This window comes from Passer montanus, unplaced genomic scaffold (genome assembly GCF_014805655.1).
Source record: "Passer montanus isolate IOZ18808 unplaced genomic scaffold, ASM1480565v1 scaffold3, whole genome shotgun sequence".
Classification (NCBI taxonomy): domain Eukaryota; kingdom Metazoa; phylum Chordata; class Aves; order Passeriformes; family Passeridae; genus Passer; species Passer montanus.
This window is the reverse complement of record NW_024367707.1, coordinates 5,639,525-5,662,946: the sequence shown is the minus strand read 5'-3', so window position 1 is coordinate 5,662,946 and position 23,422 is coordinate 5,639,525. Positions and strand designations below refer to the sequence as shown.

The 23,422-nt window shown below is 37.9% G+C and overlaps 1 protein-coding gene across 3 annotated transcripts; it reads right to left on the bottom strand.

Annotated features, from left to right (window-relative positions):
* Positions 1–597: 597 nt before the first annotated feature.
* On the bottom strand, positions 598–21,175 carry BCLAF3 (BCLAF1 and THRAP3 family member 3). 3 transcript variants are annotated; one of them, XM_039714039.1, is made up of 11 exons: positions 21,104–21,175; positions 18,549–19,127; positions 17,540–18,205; positions 15,074–15,252; positions 14,282–14,396; positions 14,038–14,101; positions 13,067–13,185; positions 11,291–11,405; positions 7,316–7,411; positions 2,809–2,964; positions 598–1,020 (listed from the first exon to the last, which is right to left on the bottom strand). In XM_039714039.1, the coding sequence occupies exons 1-11, from the start codon at positions 21,142–21,144 to the stop codon at positions 991–993; spliced, it is 2,160 nt and encodes a 719-aa protein (XP_039569973.1). In that variant the 5' UTR covers positions 21,145–21,175; the 3' UTR covers positions 598–990. The 3 variants fall into 3 exon arrangements, with proteins under 3 accessions (XP_039569973.1, XP_039569974.1, XP_039569976.1); XM_039714040.1 differs by lacking the exon at positions 2,809–2,964; XM_039714042.1 differs by lacking the exons at positions 2,809–2,964; positions 7,316–7,411.
* Positions 21,176–23,422: the final 2,247 nt, after the last annotated feature.

Genomic DNA, 23,422 nt, shown 5'->3' with positions numbered 1-23,422 from the left:
AGTTTTGCACACAGCCTAACAATACTGCAGTATGGTAAACTTCAGAGAATCATTCTGAACAAAATCACCAGCTATCTGCCTTTAAAGCAGTTTCAATTATGAACAATTTCTTTGTTAGAAGACATGCTTTCAGAAACTTACATTTTTTGTTTTTCTTGTAATTTAATACTTCAGGCCTCAGTTTTAGAATTCACAAAATCACCAAATCATTTATGATGAAAAAGATTAGAGAACATGTGGCTTGGTCAAGAATCTAATAGACCAAAATATAATGAGACAGAATAATTTTGAATACAGACCAGCTAATCTTCTAACAAACCAAAGCATGCTTTCAGTGCAGTTATAAGCTACTGCTACAGTACTTTATATAACTGCCTGTTACCATTCATTTTAATCAAATGCTGAAAGTTGTCCCAACATTCTAACAATTTACAAATGTATATACACATCAGAAATCCAAGTGTATTATTAATCCAAAGTAATACAAAATACTGTTTTATGGAAATGACTGAACAGAGGTGTAAAATCTATTGCACAACCTAAAAGGTCATTAATTGGAAAATCCTGAGCTAATGTGCTATTACCAAACAATTCAGGCACTTTTTTTTTCTTTTTTATTATTACATTAGCAATAAACTTTCAACATATAAACCTCTGGGTATAACAACTCAAGTTCCATTTGTAACATCATGCCTAGAGAAAAAGTATTCAATAAATAAGATTCCCTTCAATGACTTCCTTACTTGAGACTGGTATGCACACAGAACTAAAGGTACATAATATGATGTTTCAATTGAATACTGTACTTTAAAAGCAATTATTAAAACTGTAAAAAAGTTCTGCAGCATTCAAAATAAAGTTATTTTTTAATCAAGAAAGTTACAGCATTAGTTCCTTTATCCTTTTTTTAGTCTTGAGAAAGTTGTCAAAAACTGAACAGATGCTCCCTTTGCTGTGTTATCTGTTTCAACTTCACAATCTCAGCTCAGTTCAGGTTTCTGTTGCAATATTTAGATTTCCCTACACAGAGGAAAAAAGAAAATCATTACTGTCAGTTATAATAGCAGAAAAACCCTCCCAACCTTCCTAAGTTCTGTATGCAAAATGCAAGATTCTTTTAATTATGGACTGAAACAGCACAACTATAAAGACTGTATCTTAAAAGATACATACGCAGCATTATTATTTCAAATGAAATAAAGTGAAAAAAAAGATGTTCAGAACTGTTCAATAGATTTTGACAAGTTTTATCACTACAATAGGCAAAATGCTACAATTTCAGAAACAGTTTTGGTTTTTAGGAATTAGTCAACCAGCAAACAGTTAAGAAGCATTAAGTTAATGCTGTTAAGAAAATGGTTGTCATACTTATTCTTCAGCATTTATTTTACTGTAACCCAGACACACTCAAATTCATCAGGCATAAAAAAAATAAAACTCAGAAGTCACTGATGATTCTCTGATTCAAATCATATCTAGTAGCCAGAATGTTTTAAGTATGCTTTATATGTTCCAGACAAGAATCTTAACAGCCAATTATAGAAGAACAATGGAAATTATTGGAAATAGCCCATACAACAAAATATATACCCATTTTACAAAGTCATAATTGGAGGGGGATATCTTTCTCCTTCTACTTTCCACTAATTCAAATTCAATTTAGCCTTCAGATATAATACTTCTCAGAGCCCACGCAAATATAAGAGATGTTTACTCAAATACTTCAGTAACAAGCGATCTCTTTACCTTGTTTCAAGTGCTTGGTTTTCTTTCTGATGGTTGGGTTTTTGTTTGGTTGGTTTTGTTTTGGTTTGTTTTTCACGTGTTTCCTTAAGGGGGTTTCTTTTGGTTTGTTTTTTACATGTATGTTTCCTTAAGGGGGTTTCTTTTGGTTTGTTTTTCACATGTGTTTCCTTAAGGGGTTTTGGGGGCTTTTTCTTCTGCCCACTGGGCTGTAAACTTGAGGAATTTTGCAAACAGCTGTAAGAACCTGTGCTTTAAGGTGCTTCTGTGCTCCAAGAGATAAAGTCTAATCCAACTACAAATGCTTATTTATTCAAGTGTATTTACTTGTAGCTGGATAGACACAGAATTGCAAAACAAAAACTCACACAGAACTACAAGGGGCTGTGCAAGTCATATAATCCAATTCCCTGATGTCACAAGTAACTTCATACTACTTTGATCAATTCTAATAAAGGATTTAGTATGTTTTAACTACTGATCCTCACAAAAGCTGCAACATTTTATATGGCTCAAAAGTTCTTCTGCAGTTGAAGATTATTGTTGGCCCATACACTCTGCAAATCAAAGTTTAAGCTTATCAAACTGTTTTACACAAGACATTACACTATGCAGGAAGTTTTTTTCACAGCAGCACCCCAGTGAATACTTTAAAGCACATAATTACAATAACATTAAAAAGGAGAAGCACACATGTATTAAAAAATTATTAATACCCTTCTCTTAGATTAAACAGGACAGAATATTTTGTTCCACAAAGGGACAATTTCTGGTCCTGTCAGTAGGAAGAGAGATCAGCTGAGCTCAAGGAAAAAATACTGAAACAGAAGCAACCACAGAATCTCAGAGGGCATCTTTCATTTGCAGTTACACAAAGCAAGTTTCCACAGAATAAACAGGGAGGAAACAGGAGTGCACAGTCAAGTTTGCCAGTGAAGTACAAAGAGCCAGTATCCCAGAAAATCCCATCCAAGTCATTCCATGCAGATTTAAAAATCGAAATGGATCTTATGAATATGCATATTTTACAAATGGCTTAGTGAAAAATAAATTAACCAAACTTACCTTTTCTTTCCTCAAAAATCCATCTCTGAATTTGTTAGTGGCAAATCCCCTTACACCAACAGAACGTAACCGCTGGTACTTAGCCTGAATATATAAACCCTTCTGCACTAAGCCTGATTTATAATGGGATTGCAAACGGCCATCTGCAAAGTTGCTCTGTAAGGGTGGGGGAAAGGAAGAAAAAAGTGTGCAAAATGAGGGCACCAAAACTCAAAAGTTCATGTTTACAGCGATACAGATGTAAAACCTCCAGTACTCAATGACAGAAGCATGCATTTGCAAGTGCACACCTTCTTCCTTTACATGGATGTATTGTTCCTCAGAGCACAGGGCTCAAAGAACTGACATATTGCACTTGCTGTTTAAAACATCTGAAATTATCTTCCTTGTAGAAAAAAAAAATGCATTGCACAACATTTTAACATTTTTCAACCATTAATGAGGCACATGCCATCAACAAAAAACTTCCAGACAACACCTCACTGCCACTACCAAAGTCAGTGATGCCAACCTGCAGCAGGCACCCATTGAGTCCAAAGTGTCACACTAACACAAATCAGTACATATGTTCTTCCTGGAGCTTTAATGTTTGACAGTCTGAAGGCATTTTCTACGCCTTTGATACCTCCACACTGGAAAACTGCAAACTAACCTACTGTGGGACTAAGAGCAGAGGCCACAGAGGTATCAGAAGACTTAAAGGTGAAAGGCATTATAAAAACACAGGATACAGCAAGATCAACTCTGATCACAGCAGCCGAAGTTCAAAAAAGATTTTCACTACTAGGCACTCAGATCTCCAATAAAGTAGACAGTAAACATCTTTAGAGTAATAAAAACCTTACTTGTCATAATTTCCCATAGTTTTCCAACACTGCCATTTTAAGTTTTCCAACAGCCACTCCAAATTTAAACAATGGGTATTCATCTAAAACCCGAGAAAACCTTCTGGCCATACAAATTCTTCTTATCTTTTATCTTTGAAGGGCAGCAGAAAACGAAGTATGTCATAGCAACAGCCCTTCTTGAGCATGACAAAATTCCTTTGGTGAAATGTCTCCTTTTGACAGAGCAAGGATCACTTCAAGAAAAATCACATGCTCTGAGGTTGCAATAACTTTAGTACCACTTTTTCCACCGTGATTTCCACTGTGTGGCTCGTGAACAATAAAGAAAGAACTGTACAGAACAGAGGTTTCCTTATGCAAATGTGGAGGTTCTGTTATTTCACAAATCATTTCACCCACCTACTTTGCAGGAGACAAGTGAGAATCTGGCCCCATCATTCCCCCAGGGTTATTCTGATGGAGGACACTTGCAAGAGCCCCTTCAATGCCCATCACTTTCCTGGAGAGTATCAGAGTGCAGGCACAAAGAACTTCCTTGCACAAGGTTGTATTACATGGGTATGTGCCTGTCACAGGGAAGACTGAAGGGCACTATTAATGCTGGATTAATGCCCTGAACACAGCATTAGAAGTTCCTATTTCCCCACTTCTGCTATGGTTCCTTTGACTTCAGTGACTAGAAAGGAGGCCTTGATGGTCTGCCACTGCAATGGTATGACAATAAACCAAGGACCAGAACAAGCAAGGGATGGGAAAAAGGTGCAAGGTATTGAAAATTGCCTTATAAACAGCTTAGACATTTCAACTCAAGCGTGTACATGTTCTATAATTGGGGAGGGAAGGACACAGCAGTAGTATGAATGTAGAACAGCATCAGTTGTAGAAAAAGCTAACAGGTTATATGGCCAAATGTATATTATATATACATTTGGCAAATAGGCACCTCAGTCACACACAGCTTATATCAAAACAAGATAATCTAAAGTTTGAAAAATATAATGAATATTTTAGAATATACTAATATTCTAGAAATAAGAAAAGAGTCTGCTGAAGTGACATCCAGGTTTACATCAGGACTGTTCTATAAATAATGCCAATGACAATCCCTAGGAGCCTGAAGCTCTAAAATAAGGGTATATGAGCAAATATATCTGGCTGCACTGTGTGGCAGGGATGGAGTTAATTTTCTTCACAGCAGCATGCATGGTGCTGAGTTTTGAATTTGTGACTAAAACTGCACTGGTAACACACCAGTGTTTTGGCTATTGCCCAGCAGTACCTGCACAGCAGCAACACTTTCTCCTCTTTCCTTACTCTGCTGCTCAGCAAGGACAACAGGGTGGGCAAGAAGCTGGGAGGGGACACAGCCAGGACAGGTGGCCCAAGCTGAGCACAGGGAAGTTATACACCACATGATCTCCTACGCAACAGAAACTGGGGGAAGGGGGTTTTGGAGGAAGTAGCCATTGCTTGGGGACCAGCTGGGCATCAGTCACCTTGTGACAGATGGTGAGTGACAGCCTTTGCATCACTCTTTTCTTCACTACTTAAAACAGTCTTCATCTCAACTCATGAGTTCTCCCACTGGTGCTCTCCACATTTTCCATCCCATCCTGCTGGGAGAGGAAGGGAGCTGAGGGCAGGGTGGCAGCAGCTGTGTGGTGCTATGCTGCTGGCAGGGGTGAGCCACCACAGCCAATAACACACTGAACTTTTTTTAAGCACTGAATGCAGTTTAGTTTTAAAGATCACTTTGCATTTACTTGCTTAAAGGCTAACTTAGTGATTCATGATAAAGGGACATTACAAAAAAGACCTTTTACATTTTGTAAGACTTCTCCAGATCCTTTATAAGGTATTTTAGAACAGCAGTTTTTTCTTTTCCCAAAAGTCTAGCATAGTGCAGACCATATGTTTTTTTTTAAATACTCTGAGTAGTCATCACTTTTTGCTTATTAAATTTAAATGCCCTTATTTTATATATCAAGAAAAAATTGTGTGGGGCTTGATTTTTTTGGGAGGTGGGAAGAGGGGAAGGCAGAGAATTCTATATGGGGTTTTTTGCAAGGTTTTTGTTTCTCTGTATGTTGGTGTTCTTTTAAATAATTAGCCAAGAAAGTCCTCAGTGTAAAAGATAGTCCAGTCACCTCTATTTTACCATCAGCACAGCAAGAAAACCGATGTGCAAAAGGAATTTAAATACAAAAATTTAAAGAAATTAAGTCAAATCAACACCACTGTTTCCATGGCAATGATAGAAGTGCTATACACATAAGCAAACTGCAATACAAGTGCATATGCCATTTTCCCTATAATATTAAAGCATCATGGGACAGATCACTGGGTACTGCAATATTCATGTGTATGTGAGGTGACAACTTAAATGGACACTTTCCTGCTTGTAAAATCAGCAGAGCTGCAGGATGATGTAAATGAAAGGAGCATCAACCACCAACACTGCCCCAGCAGCCAGTGCTAGATTCCTCCCTCACCTGGAGGCTGACAGTGCAGAGGGGATACAGAATAACAGGCTACAACCTTCTTAGGTGCTAAAATAGTTGTATCAGGCTTTGAACACTTTGAACTTTTTAACTTAGAAAAACACTTTCTCCAGCAGAATAAAGACAGCAGATTTTGTTGGTGTCAGCTTAGCTATGTGACTAAGGTTGGCTGACAAGGCACACCTAAACTGAAGAAAGTCTTTTTATCCAACAGCTCTTATGTTTGGGGTGGGGGGGAAGAAGGGGAAAAAACCCCACTACTCACATCTATACTTCCCCACCTTTCAAAGTTTCATCCAAAAGTGACAGCTAATCAGCCACTGAAATTCTACTTCACTATCTACAAAACAGAAAAGGTGACTATCTATTCTGTCTATTACTTTAGTCTTAAGAATGCATGTTAAAAATGTAGGGGCAATTTCGAGGTAGAAAATTAGTGTAAGTTGTTTTAGATTTGACTTATACTTTTCTCACATCAACAACTCTAACTGGACTCACGCAGAGCATGCCACTGTCAGCAGAAAAGGAAATGTTTTGCTTTTCTGCTGAACCCAGGATACATTTTACCATTAAAAGGCATTAGTTGGCCACTGCTCTACCTGAGAAAGAAGCACAGTTGCCCATCTCTTTACCTTCTTGAGGGCCCAAGAATAAAACCTCACTTCTTTCAATTTTTTTTAATGCATAGCTAGCAGTACGCAGGGTATTCACAAGACATTATTTCCCCAGAAATCCCTACATGAATGGGTTAATGAAATAACAGTAATACACTTTTGAAAGTAACACAACCCATGTCTTCCAGCCTTGGAAAAAGCTCAGGCTTCTGTCACATGAAGGAAAAAAGCTCAGCAGCTTGGGTTTTGGATAGATGAGTTTCCTAGCCATTGTGCAATTCCTGCATTTCTTATTCCTGACTCTGCAGTAACCTATTTATTTCAACTGCCTGCATACAACACTGGACAGCCCTGCTCAATCCACTGCCAGCACTCTCACCTACTAAAAGCTAAGCCTCCCATTATTCCAACAGAAACAATTAGGCTTTGATGACATTATTTTTCATGGCACTTAAGACCTTCAAAACTGTGTGTCCTGTTATGAAGCTCAACAGATTCAACCACCATTTTATATAACAAACATCTTATAAAAGCTGATCTGTACCTTAAAGTGCCTTCTGATGGATCCTGCATTTTCAAGGTGTCCTCTAATACGTCTGTAGGGGTAAGTGTCACTTGATTTTGAAGCATAGTAAGAACTCTAGTAGGAAAACAGTTATAGCTTCATGTTATTAAATTATTCAAGAAAAAAAAATAAATTGTTCAGGTTATACTAACAAATATTGAAACACAGTCAGTCTTGTAGTGTTTGACACAATGACACTCTTTGAAGGAACAGGAGTAACAGGAGCATTGGGCCTGCAGTCCAGGCTGGCTGAAGGGACAGCAGAGCCCACAGAAGTCAAAGATGACACAGACCATCTTCCTGGAACTCCTTCCTCTTGGAGAGATCCAAGCAGCTGACCACACAATTAACGTTCTCCATCCCTCCCTCCCTCCCAGAACAGATGCCTCAGCTTGCATGTATCAAGTAGAGCAGACAGGCTGCTGCAGCAGTCAGGGCTTGCATCAGGGACAAAGGTGACAGGACTGGTTCTCTGGACCTCCTGGTTAGCACATGGCCATCACCCCTTGGTGTGTAGCACAGACACACCTCCACAGCAAACAAACAATGTGGAGCACACTGAGGTCCTTAGAAAATGCTACTTTTAACTCCTTGTTTCAAGGGAGCATTTGAGAATTGCTTGCCTGCCACACAAGCATGATTTCAAAAGCAAGTTACACAGACAACTGGTATTGAAATTGTTGTGTCAATACACTTACAGCTGCAACCAAACAGCTGTGGCTGCCCAAAACAGAGCACTCCCTCAGCCACCGACCTACCTGCACATTTTGGCTCTTCTCCAACTTTCCCTATGACACTACTTCTAGAGGAGGTCATTCTCATCCATCATTGCATATGATCACCAATATTTACAGAAGCATTGGCATACACTACATTGAGGTCCTCTATGCAGACAGAATGAACATGCTAATGAACTCCAAGCAATTAAATAAATTTATGGTCCATTCTTGAATAATCACAGAAGCATTCTAGTGCTGTTGAACTCTCTTTTAATAAAGGAAATGTCATCAGCTTGAAATACATTTTAAAAAGAACTAAGAAGAAAACTCTCCTGAAATATTTCATAAATACTAACCTTTAATAATAAATCCAAATGCATGTTTTGCTAGTCCCAGAATTTCTGTCCTCTAACAACTACCAAACCTTTCTGGCAAAACTGCTAATAATGGTGTAGGGAGATAGGGGGCTATAAATATAATGGAATGATGTTAGAATCCAAGATAACTTTTAAATAGGATTTAAGTTAGCTTTCTTTTTTTTCTTTTTTAGACTATGTTATTGCATACAAGTCAACCATTCAGGTTCTTACAATGCCCTGACAAGAAAGGATTCAGAGAATAAAAAGAGAGGACAAAAGATTTTATGAAGTGAGATTAAAATGGCTTTTGCAAGAAAAAGATAGGAACTTCCCAGTTCCCTTCTTATTTGAAGAAAATAAAGACACTCCACAAAATCAAATTAACTTTCCACATACAACACAAATCAGGAAGCTCCTAGCTGAAGTACACTCTTCCTTTAAGCTGGGAATCCAGCAAGATGAAAAAAAAAAATTACAAAAATTTCCCACTATAGTTCAAAATAAACCCCTAGGAATTAAAATAAAGCTTGCCTTAATTAACTCTGGATACTCCCCATCTCCACTTTCCTTAAGACTAAAGTACATTCACAGAAATATTAACATTAGAACTACTTGATGCAAAGGTACAGCAAAACATTTTTTAGGAAGTTCTTAAATCAGAGGCTTTAAAAAATAAATAAAAGAAAGAAAAAATGAGGAGGAGGAGGAATACACATGTATACTTGTTCTGATCTTCTACTTTACTCTTTAGCTGACCTCCTTTTGTCAGTAGGGTACAAGGCTAAATGGACAAATCTTACATTCAGGCTTACATAAACAATTGTACCTTTCAGGCCTAAGTTTTTCTCAAGTTTAAGCTCCACCCCCAATTACTGAATGTCAACATCAAAAATATTATATTTTGATTACTTAACTGAAGTTTTTGATTTTCCTACTTGTCTGCAAACCAGCTTCTGAAAGGCTGACCATTAAGAGCCATTCCACCTTTAGGATGTCTTGCATTTTTAATACCTATGCTTTCACACCTACTGTTGTTCCAAATGAATTACTCCTTACTGCAGTGCAAGATTCCCTAAAAGTTGCACGTTTGCAATTCACTATTAAATACAAAAATGCAATCTTCCTGAATCTTCACCACATTTAGAAATAGCTCAGTGTCTTTTTCAAAGCAACCTCCTTTTCATTTGCAATTACAGTATTACAGTGGTGTGCTGACCTTGGCTGGATACCAGGTACCCACCAAGCAGCTCTATCATTCCCTCCTCAGCAGGGCTGGGAGGGAGAAAACAAAATTTAAAAACCACATGCGTCAAGAAAAATTCAGTTTAATAAAGCAAAAACAAAGACTGCATATAGAAGCAAAGGAAAATGTATTTCTTCTCTACTTCCCACCAGCCACTTCCCAGGAAGCTGGGTTTCAGTGCACAGAGGTTGCTCCAGAAGACAAATGTCAAAATAACCAATTACCTCCCACATGTTCCTTCCTTTTTCTGAGCTTTTATTATTATTTCCTTTCTCTTGGCTGAGCAGAGGTCATATGGTCAGCTGTCCTGGCCATGTCCCCTCCCATGATCCAGCCCAGTCCCGGCCCTGGGTGTGGGGTGGAAAGCAGGAGAGGCAGCCCTGCCCCTGTGAGCCCTGCCCAGCACTGCTGTGTCTCCAGCACCTTCCTGCCCCCAGTGCAAGCACTGCACTGGAGGGAGGGAGGGCTGCTGTGGGAAATGAACTCCAGCTCAGCCAGACCCCGTGCAGTCGGATCCATTACTTAGCCATTGTACTTGAATCTTACTCAACGCTAAGTAATGTTTTCTACCACTAAAAACTTGTGTTCCTTTACACTGAAGGGGGCACTTTTTTATCTGCAAAGCAGCTACATTTGAGAGCTGACTACATGAAAGCTACTTCTGATGGACCTCAGTTTCATGGGCTGCTGGAGCCTCTCCATAGGGTATTAGTTACAGTGTATAAGGAGTGAGAACTTATGTTAGTCTTCTCCTTATTTTGCAGACAACAGAAAAATAAGCAAAAGTGATTTAGAATTATACTGCACACATTAAAAAAGCTTTTCTGGTCTCACCAGTTCCCCAAGCACAAATACCTGGAATTCTTCATGACAATTCTTTTGAAAGAACTTTCCACAAGAGACAAACTTATTTCTACTGGACCTAATATTATTGTCTTGCCCACTTCAGTATTGAAGTGCACTGCAGAAAGACAGCCTAAAGAATAATTGTCCAAAGCTAGGTTTCATAAATGCAATATTCAAAAAATGTGATATTCTATTGTTTAACATTTCATCCTCAGGAACATTTTTTAACAAGATATTTCTTGTTATTTCTGTGATTTGCTCCTCATTTTTATTTAAAATAAGTGCTTTTCAGAACTTTTATCATAATGAAGAGAAAAGAAACATTGTTTCAGAAACAATACCACCTACACAAGATTCAGGCATTCCCTTCGTACCACTGACAACTATAATGCAGGAGAGTATTCTTTTTCTCAAACTACTTAACATTAGCTCAGATTATCTGCTCAATAACAAGGCCTTCTATTTTACCATTTAGGTAATTACACCATTATGTGCAAGAAATGTGATATTAGACACAAACTTTTATGAAAAGAAAAGGAGTGGTATCAAAGTGGTTTTAGTTCAGATGTACCAATCTCAAAAAACACCTGAGGAAGTACTCTTGCACTAGAACTGTGAAATTATGAGTTTTATTGTTGGGCACAGACAGAAGATAAAAAAGCCTCACTCAAAATTTAAAAGGGCAAGACATCACAGATTGTTAAATTCACATCAGCATAGACAATGAAGCAAAATATTAATTATACATCAACAGTGCAGGAGCTACTGTTTCTACTTTTAGGCTTACCAGATAAGGTCTCCCAATAAATTTCCTGAAAGGTGGCTTAATGAACCTCATAGGCTTATGGAAACCATCAACTTGAGATGTCTGTAACTTTGAAAGACTGCAGCTTTGCTGGCTCCTGACGTGTCAGAGAGAGAGTGAGAACAATTAATATCTAAAGCCACAGCATACCAACGCCCTGTATTTTAAACTAGCTTATTCTAGCATCTGCATCACAAAGGTAAAGCTTGTAAGTAAATTTTGCTAGGCCAATCAACGAGTTGCCAGTCCAAGCTCAAACCGTGCCATTCTGCCCAGAATTCCCCGGCAGTGTGCGCTCCGTGCTCCCCTCCCGGCCCCAAGGAGCCGGGCCTGCCCCGAACGCGCGCCCGGCCCGGCCCGGCCCGCGGCCGCCCTCTGCCGGTGGCAGCGCGCTCTGCACCCCGCGGGCTGCTCCGGCATTCCCGAAACACAGACACTGCACCCTCCAGTTCCAGCCTCAGCAAGCAGCTGATTCTGGCTTTGGGATCTTGCTTGCTTGTTCTTATTGTTTTGTTGTTTCTTTTTTTTTTTTTTTACCAAGAATATTGCTAATGCAGATGCATCCGCAAATTTCTAAATAAAGCATTTTCCATTAAAATTAACCAGCAGAAGTCAGAATTTGTATTTTACAAAACACACAGAAACAGCTTTCATAGCTGCAAAATAAGTTCAGGAAAAAAGCCAGCAGCACACCCAATAAGCTCAGAGGCACTGCCAGTATCTCACGTGAGCTATGAAAGCCTCTCAGCCTCAGGAAAATTCTACATATCATTGATTCCATTACTGCCCCCAGCCCACATTCCCCTGACAGTGGAACCCTGACAACAAACTCCAGGACAGCCAAACAGGGAAATTTACACTTCCCACAAAAGATAAACAGGACAATAACTGGGGAAGTGTGCTGGGGGAAATGAGGCCGGTCCAGTGAAATTTTCCTCCACTTGCTACCTTTTTTTGTTTCAAGAATCTCAAATACAAGAAATTTCTTCTACAGCTTTATAAGTCTGTTTTTCCAAACGTGTGTATTGCCATTAGTTGCCATTACAGACTGCATTTAAAATGAACAAAGAGCAGTACACGAAGAACAATCTGCATAAGAAACTATGACTACTGTGTGGATACATTTTATTACACTCTGGAAATTCATTAATCAACATTTGTAAAAAAGTCTCTCTCTCTCTAATTAACTGACCTCACAACATCAAAAGTGAAACAGGATGAGGTTAGCAGACACCTTTGGGGCAAAAACCTTTAACAAACCTGTTCAAGGAATCCATGGAAGTAAAATGCTATTCCAAAAATCTAAGTTTTCAAATTCTCCAAGAATTAGAAAAATTCCAATTATTTGCTGATATTCCACATTTTATTACCAAACCAGTAGGGCAGCATAACAATATATTTATCCTAGAATGCTTTTACAGAACTGCAAAATACCATGAGAATGTTATTACTTGGCACACTGAGGAGTTTAAAAATCTTAAAACTATTTCAAACTAACTTTTTCCTCTCTTCTCATTCAGTGCTACAGTTTGTGTTTGCTTTTCTTTTTTTCCCACTGCAGTTTAACCTCTTTCAAGATAACACCTCATTACAGAGTAGTTTGCAATGTATGAAAGCTGGATTTCAGCCCCAGTCAAACTTAGAAGATCTGACTGTGGAAAAGAATCACCACAAATGTGAATGTATCTGTGGAAGGGCCCTAAAATGAACACATAAGGGAACTATAGGCTTGGGCCAACAAGATTATTTGCTCATTACCTTGGAGTTACACCATCTATATGAAACACTCTCTCATCTTCATTCTTCAATCTCTCTTTTCTTCTCCTTTCTATATCATACCGTAGATCATTTGGATCTTCTAACACTCTTACAATGTTCTAGTTAAAAGGAAGGGTTGAAGCCAAGTTAGCTGCTAAGAACTGAACACCAACCTGCTTCTGTCCTTCAGGGGCAGCACCCTGTACACAACCTGTTAACATAGTTCAGCTATCTGCACACAGGACAGGTTCACATCAACCCAAGGATCCAAAGTCTAAAGCAATAAAAAGTGGTCCTAAGCAATTATCCTTCCTTGCATCATCTGCCTGTTTAGAAGTTTCCAAATAACAGTGCACAGAGCACTGGAATTCTGCATGGAGTTGCCAAGGCAGAAATATTCATATAAGTTTCAGTAAATCTTAAGAAGTTCTATTGTCCTTAAACAAGGAGAATCTCCATGTAGCTGTACTGTAGAAAAGGAATGGTAATTAAATCATAACAAGCAGAGCTTTAAAGGGGAAGACAGAAAATTTTATGACCCTAGATGAAAGCATGGGATAAAATAGCATTCTGAGGAATTATGTGGATTTTGAGTCATTGTAACATTAGGGTAGAAGAAACATTAAGGCTTTTTGTAACTCAGAGGAAAACCAAGAACCACACATCAGTTAAGGACTCAGTATTTGCATTATTTAAAAACAGACAGGGGTTCAAGCAGCAGGAATGATCACACTCCAGCTACTCAGGAGAACACTTCTGCATTTTCCTGCTCAGTGAACACAGTACACTGGCATCACTATGGTATCCCTAAATATGCTCAGGTGTGGATTTTTTCAAAATACTCAGAATTACTGCTGGTCTTCACAGCATGTAAAAATTATGTCCCAATAGCAAGAAAAAACCATTGCTCACATGTATAATGTATCTATAATAACTTACTGCTTGTCAAAAAAGTTAAGCAATCAAGGTACCTGGGGAGATTCAGATGGCACAGTTCGTTTTTTCTGAAGTTCTGCTAGAGACATGTCAATCCTCCTGGAACACAAAAATACTGCATAAAAACAAAAGTCATCACTATAAAAGCAAAAGCATTCTTGACCAGGCTACAGAATGTGTTAAATATACAGGCAGGTAAAAATTAGTAAAATGCGTAACGTCTACTGAAGATTAATTACCTTAATGCAAATAAATTAAGACAAAAAGTTCAACAATTACCTGTGAATTTCGGGATCCAGATGCGTTTTCACTTCATTTGTATTTGCACTTGACTTATCCTGAATTTTTGAGAACCGTTCGTGTAGAGTTATGTCAGAAGATGCAAAATAATTTGCTGTGAAGAGATATTAAATACAAAAACGTTATTTGTGGTATTTGAAACGCACAGTGAGAAAATCTATATTTTAAAAGATTAACTCTTAAGGATACCATGACAACTCTATTGAAATGAAATTTCAAATTATTTCCACTTGTATTTTAATATACACAAATGAAAGATTAAGCCAGCCCAACCTAGAGTACCTTATTTGATAAGATTAAACTCAATTATCAGCTAGTAGTCATGGTAGTACCCAAATTACTTGAATCTATATATAAAGTTCAACACTGAACATGATACAGCTGCCTAAACACTAATCTGGAAATTTAAAGGCCCTATATGTAACTAGAGAGCTGTGATTATAGCAAAGCTCCCTTAGTTCTGTCGTGTTTTCTAAATAAGCAGGCTACTCTCCCATACTAGCATAAAATCATTTTGATCTTTAATCTCCACAGTAATGCCTCAGTTATGGCCTGAGACCTTCCTGCAGTCATCCTCCACTCAACTACCTTAAATCTTCAACACACATTTTCCTTAAACAATACAAAAGGAAGCCAAAATATAAACAAAGCCAATGGCAAACACCTCAGATTTACTAGGACCTCATATCTAAACCACCAGCTTTGTGTTCAGTAATCTACATTTGTTATATATACACAAACATATACATAGAGTCCAAATACTACAGCCACCTTTAACTTGATGAATAATTGTGATTATTTCCTGAGTAAATTCTTTTGATGGGTCGTTTTCAACGTTTTGTGTTACAGATTCCATGTGCTCAAACACTGGATGAAAATTTTCTTTTTTTCTGCCAACAGCAACCAGATCATGGGACATCTGTCTCTCTGTAGTGTGACTAGAAGCAGTCCTACAATTAAAAAAATGTATAGTTTATTTTAAAGCAAGTATCTAAATCTGAAAACTTGAAATAGACAAGTAGAACAAAACAAATTAAGAAGTTCATATTATTAATAAATGGGATTAAAAGAAAAAAATCTCATTTTGTTCTTTTTTTTAATTAAAAAACTAGTAAGGCTATAAGGAAGAAAATCTATAATAAAATATGAAGAGAATTTCACTCTCAGGAATCTTTGCTTTTGTGAAGTATGCAATACAAAATTTGTGAATTTTAAATTTAATTCAACTAGATTATCAAATCTAGATAAAATTAAGATCTTGATAGACTACTTTAGAATAATTCTGAAAGGCAGTTATGCCTGTGTCTTGTTTATAAGGAACTACCAGGCAATTTTCAAGAACAGTACAAAGATAAGAAAAAAAGTCTCACATCTTTAGGAACCAAATCATCACTTCAGCCAGTGAAACAGCAGTGAAACTGCTTCAGCAGCAGTGTGTGAACTCAAGAACGTGCTTACCATCTTTTTGTAAATTTGTACTCATTCTAAGCAAGTTTACACCCCAAATGGTTGCACTGCTGCTCAAAAATTATTTTGACAAGAAAGCCAACACTTCAACAGCCATACTGTTCTTGCTGCAAGGAAAATGCTTGTCATTCTAAAATATAAATTAAGAACTCTAAGAGCTCAGATAAAAGATTTTAGGATGAAGACTTTTAATTGTTCATTCTGAAAAGTGATTATGTGTGCCTGGACACACTGTATTAGAAGCACACAATATAGAATTCCATACAAAAATTGCATCATAGCCTCTAGCAGATGCCAGAAACCACCTATTTTCCCCTAACAAACCAGGAATAAATGCATGCAAGAAGGAATCCAAGCAACCTCGGGTTTAGATATTTGAATTATCTACCTGCTCCCCAGGTTTATAAAGAAACTATTCTTCTCAGCTGAGTCATTTCAAGTCAGGTGTTTCTTAAATGCCTAAAGTAATATGAATAATCCAAGTCATCAGCTTCTGTAAAATTAATGTTCTCATCTTTGAAAAAATAAAATATTTAGTACTTTTGGCTGCAGAAGCAAACTGTCCATACATTAAATTAGCTGTAATCAATGCAGTAGTTTCTTTGGTCTGCAAACAACTACCATGTCCATTGTGCATGACCTTTAAAAACAGCAGCAAGAGCCTCCTAGATAGAGGAATCATCCTATGGGTTTGCAAAAAAACCCAACAATTTTCCTGACATTATCACTCAGGAAGGCAAATCCTCATCCTCACCCAACTGTGGGTAATGGGCATTACTCCACCTCCCTTTCCTCCTTTAGTATTAGCTCCTTATATGCAGTAAGTTGTCTTTGTAACTCTCCATTGTATTATATATTTTATAGTGCAATGAGAAGAAAATTTATATAGATGTTTTATTTGGGACAAGAGGCAAAATACCTTTAAATGAAGGCTGACAATTTTGGAAAGGAAGGTTATCTCTTCCAAAAGCTACTATTACCAATATAAGATATTCTGGCCTGCAACAGCACGACAACAAACCAGAAAACCCTGCAAGAATCTATCAAAACCAAGCTGCTTATTCTCTACCATGTATTTATCATCTAAAATTTTACACTACTGCCACTTTTTCTTCCACTGCAGCCAGCTCAGGGAGTGCTAAATGCAAACACAAGTATTACACAGAAGAGATTTGTAAGCAGACTCTACTGCTTTTTAGTTCTGATACCACAACAGGCTGCCACTTGGTTATAACAATAAATGACAACTCAGAGATCTCTCATTTTTGGCAGTTTTACAGAACTTGAAATCTCGAACTTCTGAATATATGTGTTGAGATTTATGCATTTAAAGGTTAGCTGATTTTTAGAAAAAAGAAGGGGGGAAGTCAGTTTAAAAAAATGCCATCATTTCAGATGAAAGCACAGGACTATGCTTATCTGCATTTGGGTTTTGGTCTTTTGAGGGTTTTATTTTTCAAATAAAAATAACACATTGACTTATCATATCCAACTACTAACTACAGGTTTGTATCAGGCATATCTACTCTTTCCACTTCCTACATCTCCATAGAATGTTGGGTTTTTGTTGGTCGGTTGTATTTGTTTATTTTAATAGAGGTTTAATAGTTAATTTGCCAAGACAGGAAAGTTACCATTTTAGAAGAAATAAAACTAAAAAGGTACAATCATAGTTTGTCCTGGTTACCTCCTAAAGACACCATGCTTCCCTCCAATACTCATAAACTGTAAAGAGACAGGAAGAAAGCAGAGGTGAAAGAAAACCAATACCTGTACTTGGTCACCATTTTCTTCATATCCACTTTGACTGTGAGATGTTCTCTCATACAGTTGGCCTCTGACACTTTCACATCTGAAACAGTATGACTTGCATCACGCTGGCTATTGGAGGAATCTACGTTTTTCCTCAATTCCCCATCTTTCCTCACTCTTTCATTCAGTTTGTTTTTAAAAGACCTCAGCTCAACATCCGTTTTGGAAGAGTTAACACAGGCATTGCAGCCCTTCTTTGAGCTGCATTTAACAGGTTCTTCAACGTGCCGTTCCTCAGTCCGCCTCGCTCTGCTCCCACTGAAGTAATCCAGCTCCTTGCTGTTCCGGGCACTCTTGGAAGAGCCGTACTTCTGCTCTTCCTGCTTCACGTACTTCTGAGCTCTGTCGCCTGCAAAAGGCTTTTCCCCGTCGGGGTGCCGGCGCCGCTTGTGGCTGTACTCGTAGGCTACCTTTGTGACAGGCCCCCCCAAGTGCTCCCTCTCAGCCGACCGCCGGGACTGCGCGCCCGGGAATCTTTGCTCCTCCTTTTCTTGGCAGGGTGCAAAAGAACGCTCTTGCTTCCACTTGGAATTTCTTGCTACATCTCCACCGTCATACCTCTCCATTTCCTTAGCCCTTTTAGACGCGTGCCCATATTCTCTGTAATCGTGATCTTCAGGATACCTGTGTTGACATAAAGCAATTTACACTTGCACTAGAGAAGAAAGCGAGAACTTATATGTGCAGAATGTTGGACAGCAGAATGCGTGGCAAGTTAACCCATAATCCCTCGCGCCAAGGTACAGATGTGCAGGGGCTCTTAAGAGGGAAATATTATCCTCTCATACTCTAGCCAGCAATACGATTTACTTAAAAGACAAATACTTCACTACTACCAGTCGCCCATAATTAAACTACAAAGTGGCCAACGTGTTTCAAGGTGGATATCTTCAACTATAATGAAAATAGACTTTCACTTGAGGCTTTACACCACAATACCCAGGGTTTAATTATTTTATTCCTATACCTCTTCTGTAAAGAGCTCCTTGCCGTAAATTCATCAGAAACTCTTCTGGGTGACTGACCATACTTCTCTTCATGTAACCTCTGGTGCCTCAAGTCATCTTCATGCCATTTTCTTTCAAGTTTGCATGAAGCCCCTAACGGTCTGTGAAAAGGTTTCATTCCTTTTTCATTTCCAGTGACTTTGTAGTGATCAAACATGTATCTGTCCTCCATTTTGTGCTGGTAAAACGGACGATCATGCTCTTTATAAGGCATTTCTGAGTATTTTGGTGGTAACTGGCCTCTCCTATTGCTTTCAGTCCTTTCAGATGAATGAGTTCTGTAGGGCTTATGACTGTAAGCATCTTCCATGGGAATTCTTTTCAAGTTTGGTGAAGGTGACCTACGTTCATATATTCTCTGGTGGTTATTTCCATGAGGTGCAAACCTGGAATTGCCTTGTCCATACTTTTCATCTTCTGTTCTCCAAGGCATAGACTTTTTTGGGTCCTTACGAAAGCTTTTGTATTCACAGTCATAATTAATATGAGCATGCCTTTGCCTATGATGCTCTGGAGTCCTAAAAGCTGGAGATAAGGACCTAAAGCAAAAATAAAATCCACTTTGAGTAGTTCCATAAAATTAAATCAATTTCTTAATGAGAACATCTATTTCCTAAGGAACTAGGGTTTAGTACAGAATTTTAGTCAGCTTGTAAAAAAATTAACACCAAGATATCAAAGTGGCATTTTTCTGGCTGACTACCAGGCTTACTTTTACTCTGTTGAAAGTTTGCATAGTAAAAATACACACTTGAAATTGCAGCAAGTCAATCATTTTTGTCTCTTTGAAGTGTTTTATTTAAAACTAAAAATAATTTCATATACATGAAGTTTCCACTACATTGAGAACAACTGTTATACATATTTTCACACTTCTCAAGCATTCCCTCTTTCTTTTTCAGTGCAAAGAGAAAAAAGGGAAGGGGGAAAAAAGTGTATAAATACATTTAAAAGGGGAAGAAAATGCCTTTTCACGTTTTCTTTGCATGCCAAAACAACCTTCCAAACTGAAAGACTGAAACATTACAAAATATATTTAAATTGTCATACAGGTAGGCTTTTTCCTGAAGAAAAAATGTTTGAGAAAGATGCTTTGGCCGTTTGGATAATTGTATGTACATGTTCACACACGTATACACACACACTTCCACACTCACTGCAGCTTTTGCAATTAAAGATTCAATTGCATCACTCAGCTCTGCATTTTCACCTACAGTTACAAAAACGAAGGCAACCTGTTAGGAACTGGTAGCCAAAATCTCCTAAAAATAAAGAAAAAACAGAAAACAGCACAGGCCACTAATGAGTTCCAGAAATAATCCCAGACATAACAGTCCTGCTTGTATTCAAGTACTCACTGCACACTCTTTACACGCTCTTTAATAAAAAACATCAAAAACCAAGTTGAAATAAGCTACTTCCTTTGTGCACATATTGCAAATGAGCAGTTTGGAGCAAATATTTTCTCCATTTCCGCAAATGAGTTCAAACTCAGAACCACAGATGTTCCTGAAACCATAATGGCTGATTTCCAACAGCACCTACACTGTGGCTGCTGCCCCATGTTGGTCTGGTTAGGGCTTGCATTTTACTGAGAGCTGGGGCTGCCCTTACTCAAATGACATTCACATCCATCAATCTAGTATGGACATAGGTAGGATTTCTCCTATTAAAAACAAAATAAACAAAGAAAGCCACACATTTTTCTGAGTTATCCAAATTCCCTTGGTCTTGGTCATCACAACTTAAGTCTGTTTTGAAGAGATACCCAAAACCAGCAGTAATTTCACGTTCTCAAAAGCTTGAAACTGTATTCCACCCTCCTGGTTTTAACACCTCAAATTTGCACTGCAGGTCTTAAAAATGAGGCAGGTAACTCCCAGCATGAAGTCAGCTGGATGTTATTCTGGTGACAAATGTCAAAGACGTGCTACTAGGCTAATGTCCAAGGAGAAGGGCAACAGCTCCCACATTTCCACATGCTTTCATTCTGTGTTATGCTGCAAGGCATGTCTAGCTGTGCTAAAGATCAGTTTACAAATCAGCCCCAAACTTCAGAAAGTCTGAGGTGTTTGAACTAGGAAACTTAAAAAAAAAAAAAAAACCACACCATTTTTTTTTTTTTAACAGTTCCTTTCTGTAGGCCAGGAGGCAAATCAAAAGTGAGTTACAGACATTCAGTGCACAAGGTGTGCTTGAGTAAAAATGACCTTAACTAGTCTGGAGCTTGGATTTTGTGCTTAAGGTAGTTGTAAATCCCTGAATACAAAAGGTGAATAAGGTTCTTGGCAGACTGCAAAAACTGAACACTTCCAGCTTAAGAGAAATTGTAATAAAATCATGAGTTGGGAAAAACATTACAGGTGTTCAGCTATACAATAAACTACAGATTACAAAACACACTTTACAAATTGCAATTCTGCACACCATTTTCTTTCTTTAATGCAAGTTTTAGGCCCTAAATATAAATCCTCACATAGAGCCAGATTTCAGAACACAAGCTGTAGATATTTACCTTGGTTTCCATCGTGGTGATCTTGATCTAGATCTTGTCATCTTCTCTCATGTGTTTATCAGTTTCTTGAAGCTGTAAAAATTATATCATTTACTATTCTGATTACAAATTGCAACAGGAAGTTGTTTTCAACAAGTGTAGTACTACAAGCTTCAAAGATAGGTGAGGTATATTTTCAGGATGTTTTACTCAAAAGGTAAACCTCTAATACCAATTTTAAGGCAAGCAACTTTTCTTCTCTAGTTGCTCATCTCAAAATGCAGTATATTTTCTTTATAAGATTTAAATATTTGATCGTTGTTCCATTTTTTAATGCTATTAATGTCTATTCAACCTGCTGTTAAATGCTAATAAGCTCACAAGCAAGCTGCAGCAATGACAAACATATTAGTATGTGTTGAATGCTGTAGATGATAGAGGGGACAAATAGCTTTAAAAATAAAGTTTATAAAGGAAAATGTTTTTACATCAAGTTATATCCTGAGCTTCATATATACACTGAACTTCAAATTTGTCATATACACCAAAATTCTTACATGATTGCAGACTTCTTGTGAGCTTTAACTACTCCATCAAATCTTAACTGCTAGGTCACCACATACTCCATCCAAATCAAACCAGGTACAAAAGATTTTTTTTTCATTGTTGTACTTCACTGTTAATAACCTACTAACTAGACACACACCAAATATGCAATGGATGCACTATGACAAATCTCCTGACTCTTGAAGGTAGCTCCCAGCAACCCTTCTCCTAAAAGTGCTGAAAGAATGAAAAAAAGCCCTAGGAACTTCAGAAAAAAGTGATGAAAGTATACACAAACTCACCAGTAATGTATTGGTGAACAGGAATTAAATGATTGTTCTTTATTTAGCAAACACAAAGGATTAAAGCAGAATTACTGGGTAACTGGTTAAAAACTGAAGTTTGGACCACATTACCATGCCTACAGATTTAGTTACCACAAAATGCTTTAAAGGTCAGAAATATAGATGCAAAAACAGATCTATCAACAGCTCAAAAGTTAATGAACAACCAACCACCTGAAACTGAAAGAATACACCCAGGTCAATGCCAATCTATATAAGCTATGGTATTCTCTGTAACTATTTGCTCAAACACTCAGGGAGACAGAAAACTAGTCTGAGCTAGCAAAGTATGGCGTTTTTGACACTCCCAATGCTCAAATAATTCCTTTAACTAAATCTTTTGCCTAATGGACTGAAACTGAAACGGGAGAAAAACACTTTAAGGCACTACCTGAAGTAGTGTGCACCCACATGCCTGACCCAGCGCCTCACACCCCTCAGTCACACTGGCTGCTCAAACAAAGTATCACTCCTTGCTATACTTGACTTTTTGGTGTGATTACCTCTGGGCTGAAACAGTAGTATCTATAGAGAAGAATATACAGCATACCTCTGCTGCCTACCCCACAGGCAGGCATCAGCCAAGTCACCTCCTAAACGAGAAACTGCTCATTAAGTTGCACTGTAAGCTAATCAAACATTTATTTGCAGGATGTAGCAATAGCTCAGCTCTGAAGAAAAACCTCTATGACTTATTTTTTAGCTCCACAATCAATCAATATTTTCATGTAACAAAGCACGAAGTTGTAATTGTTGCAAGGGACAGTGAAGCAAAAAGAATCCAACCCCCAAGTACCCCAAGGACAAGATAAAGTATTTGTTCTCTGAACTCTCAAATATTAAGTTATCACTGCCTCTTACAGCCTAAAGACATATACCTGAGGACTGCATAGCATGAATTAACCTGCTTACTTGAAGGTCATACTAGCCAAAGTTAGATACGATGCTATAATGCCACTATTCATTATTTTTCAAAGAAAAGTAATATTGTGATCAAAATATTTCCTTTATTTCATTCATAAAAACACATCTTACAAAACAGTATTTCAGAAACAACAACAACAACAAAAAAAAACAGCACAGTCTCTGGGTAACACATTTCAAAATGTGGTACTTGTCCAACAAGCTTCAAAGATTCACTACTACCATCTCTTCTGGTAAACTTTTAGAACTGACAGTGTTTTCACATGCCAATCAAATTCTTTCTTCCTACCTTCCCTTCAGTCCTGAACTTTATTCCCAATTTTCAAATTGGTATGTAAACACCAGAAAGACAAAAGTACCATTAAACTCCACCCAACTATCTGTACAGAACTTGATCTGCCAGAGTGATAAAGCTAGAAACTGAACTACCAATTCCTTATTCTTTCTGAGACTGGCTAAACAATCATCCCTAAAAGCGTGAGAAAGACTGTGACAGCACATCCTAGATCTTGCCTTAGGATAAGGA

Excerpts from the sequence above, each read along its gene's own strand:
- BCLAF3 (XM_039714039.1), bottom strand. The coding sequence starts at position 21,144 with ATGACAAGATCTAGATCAAGATCACCACGATGGAAACCAAG. Across the intron at positions 13,186-14,037 it reads TGCCATCTGAATCTCCCCAG|AACATTGTAAGAGTGTTAGA; the intron begins GTACCTTGATTG and ends CCTTTTAACTAG. Across the intron at positions 1,021-2,808 it reads GATTTTTGAGGAAAGAAAAG|GGAAATCTAAATATTGCAAC; the intron begins GTAAGTTTGGTT and ends TCCTCTGTGTAG.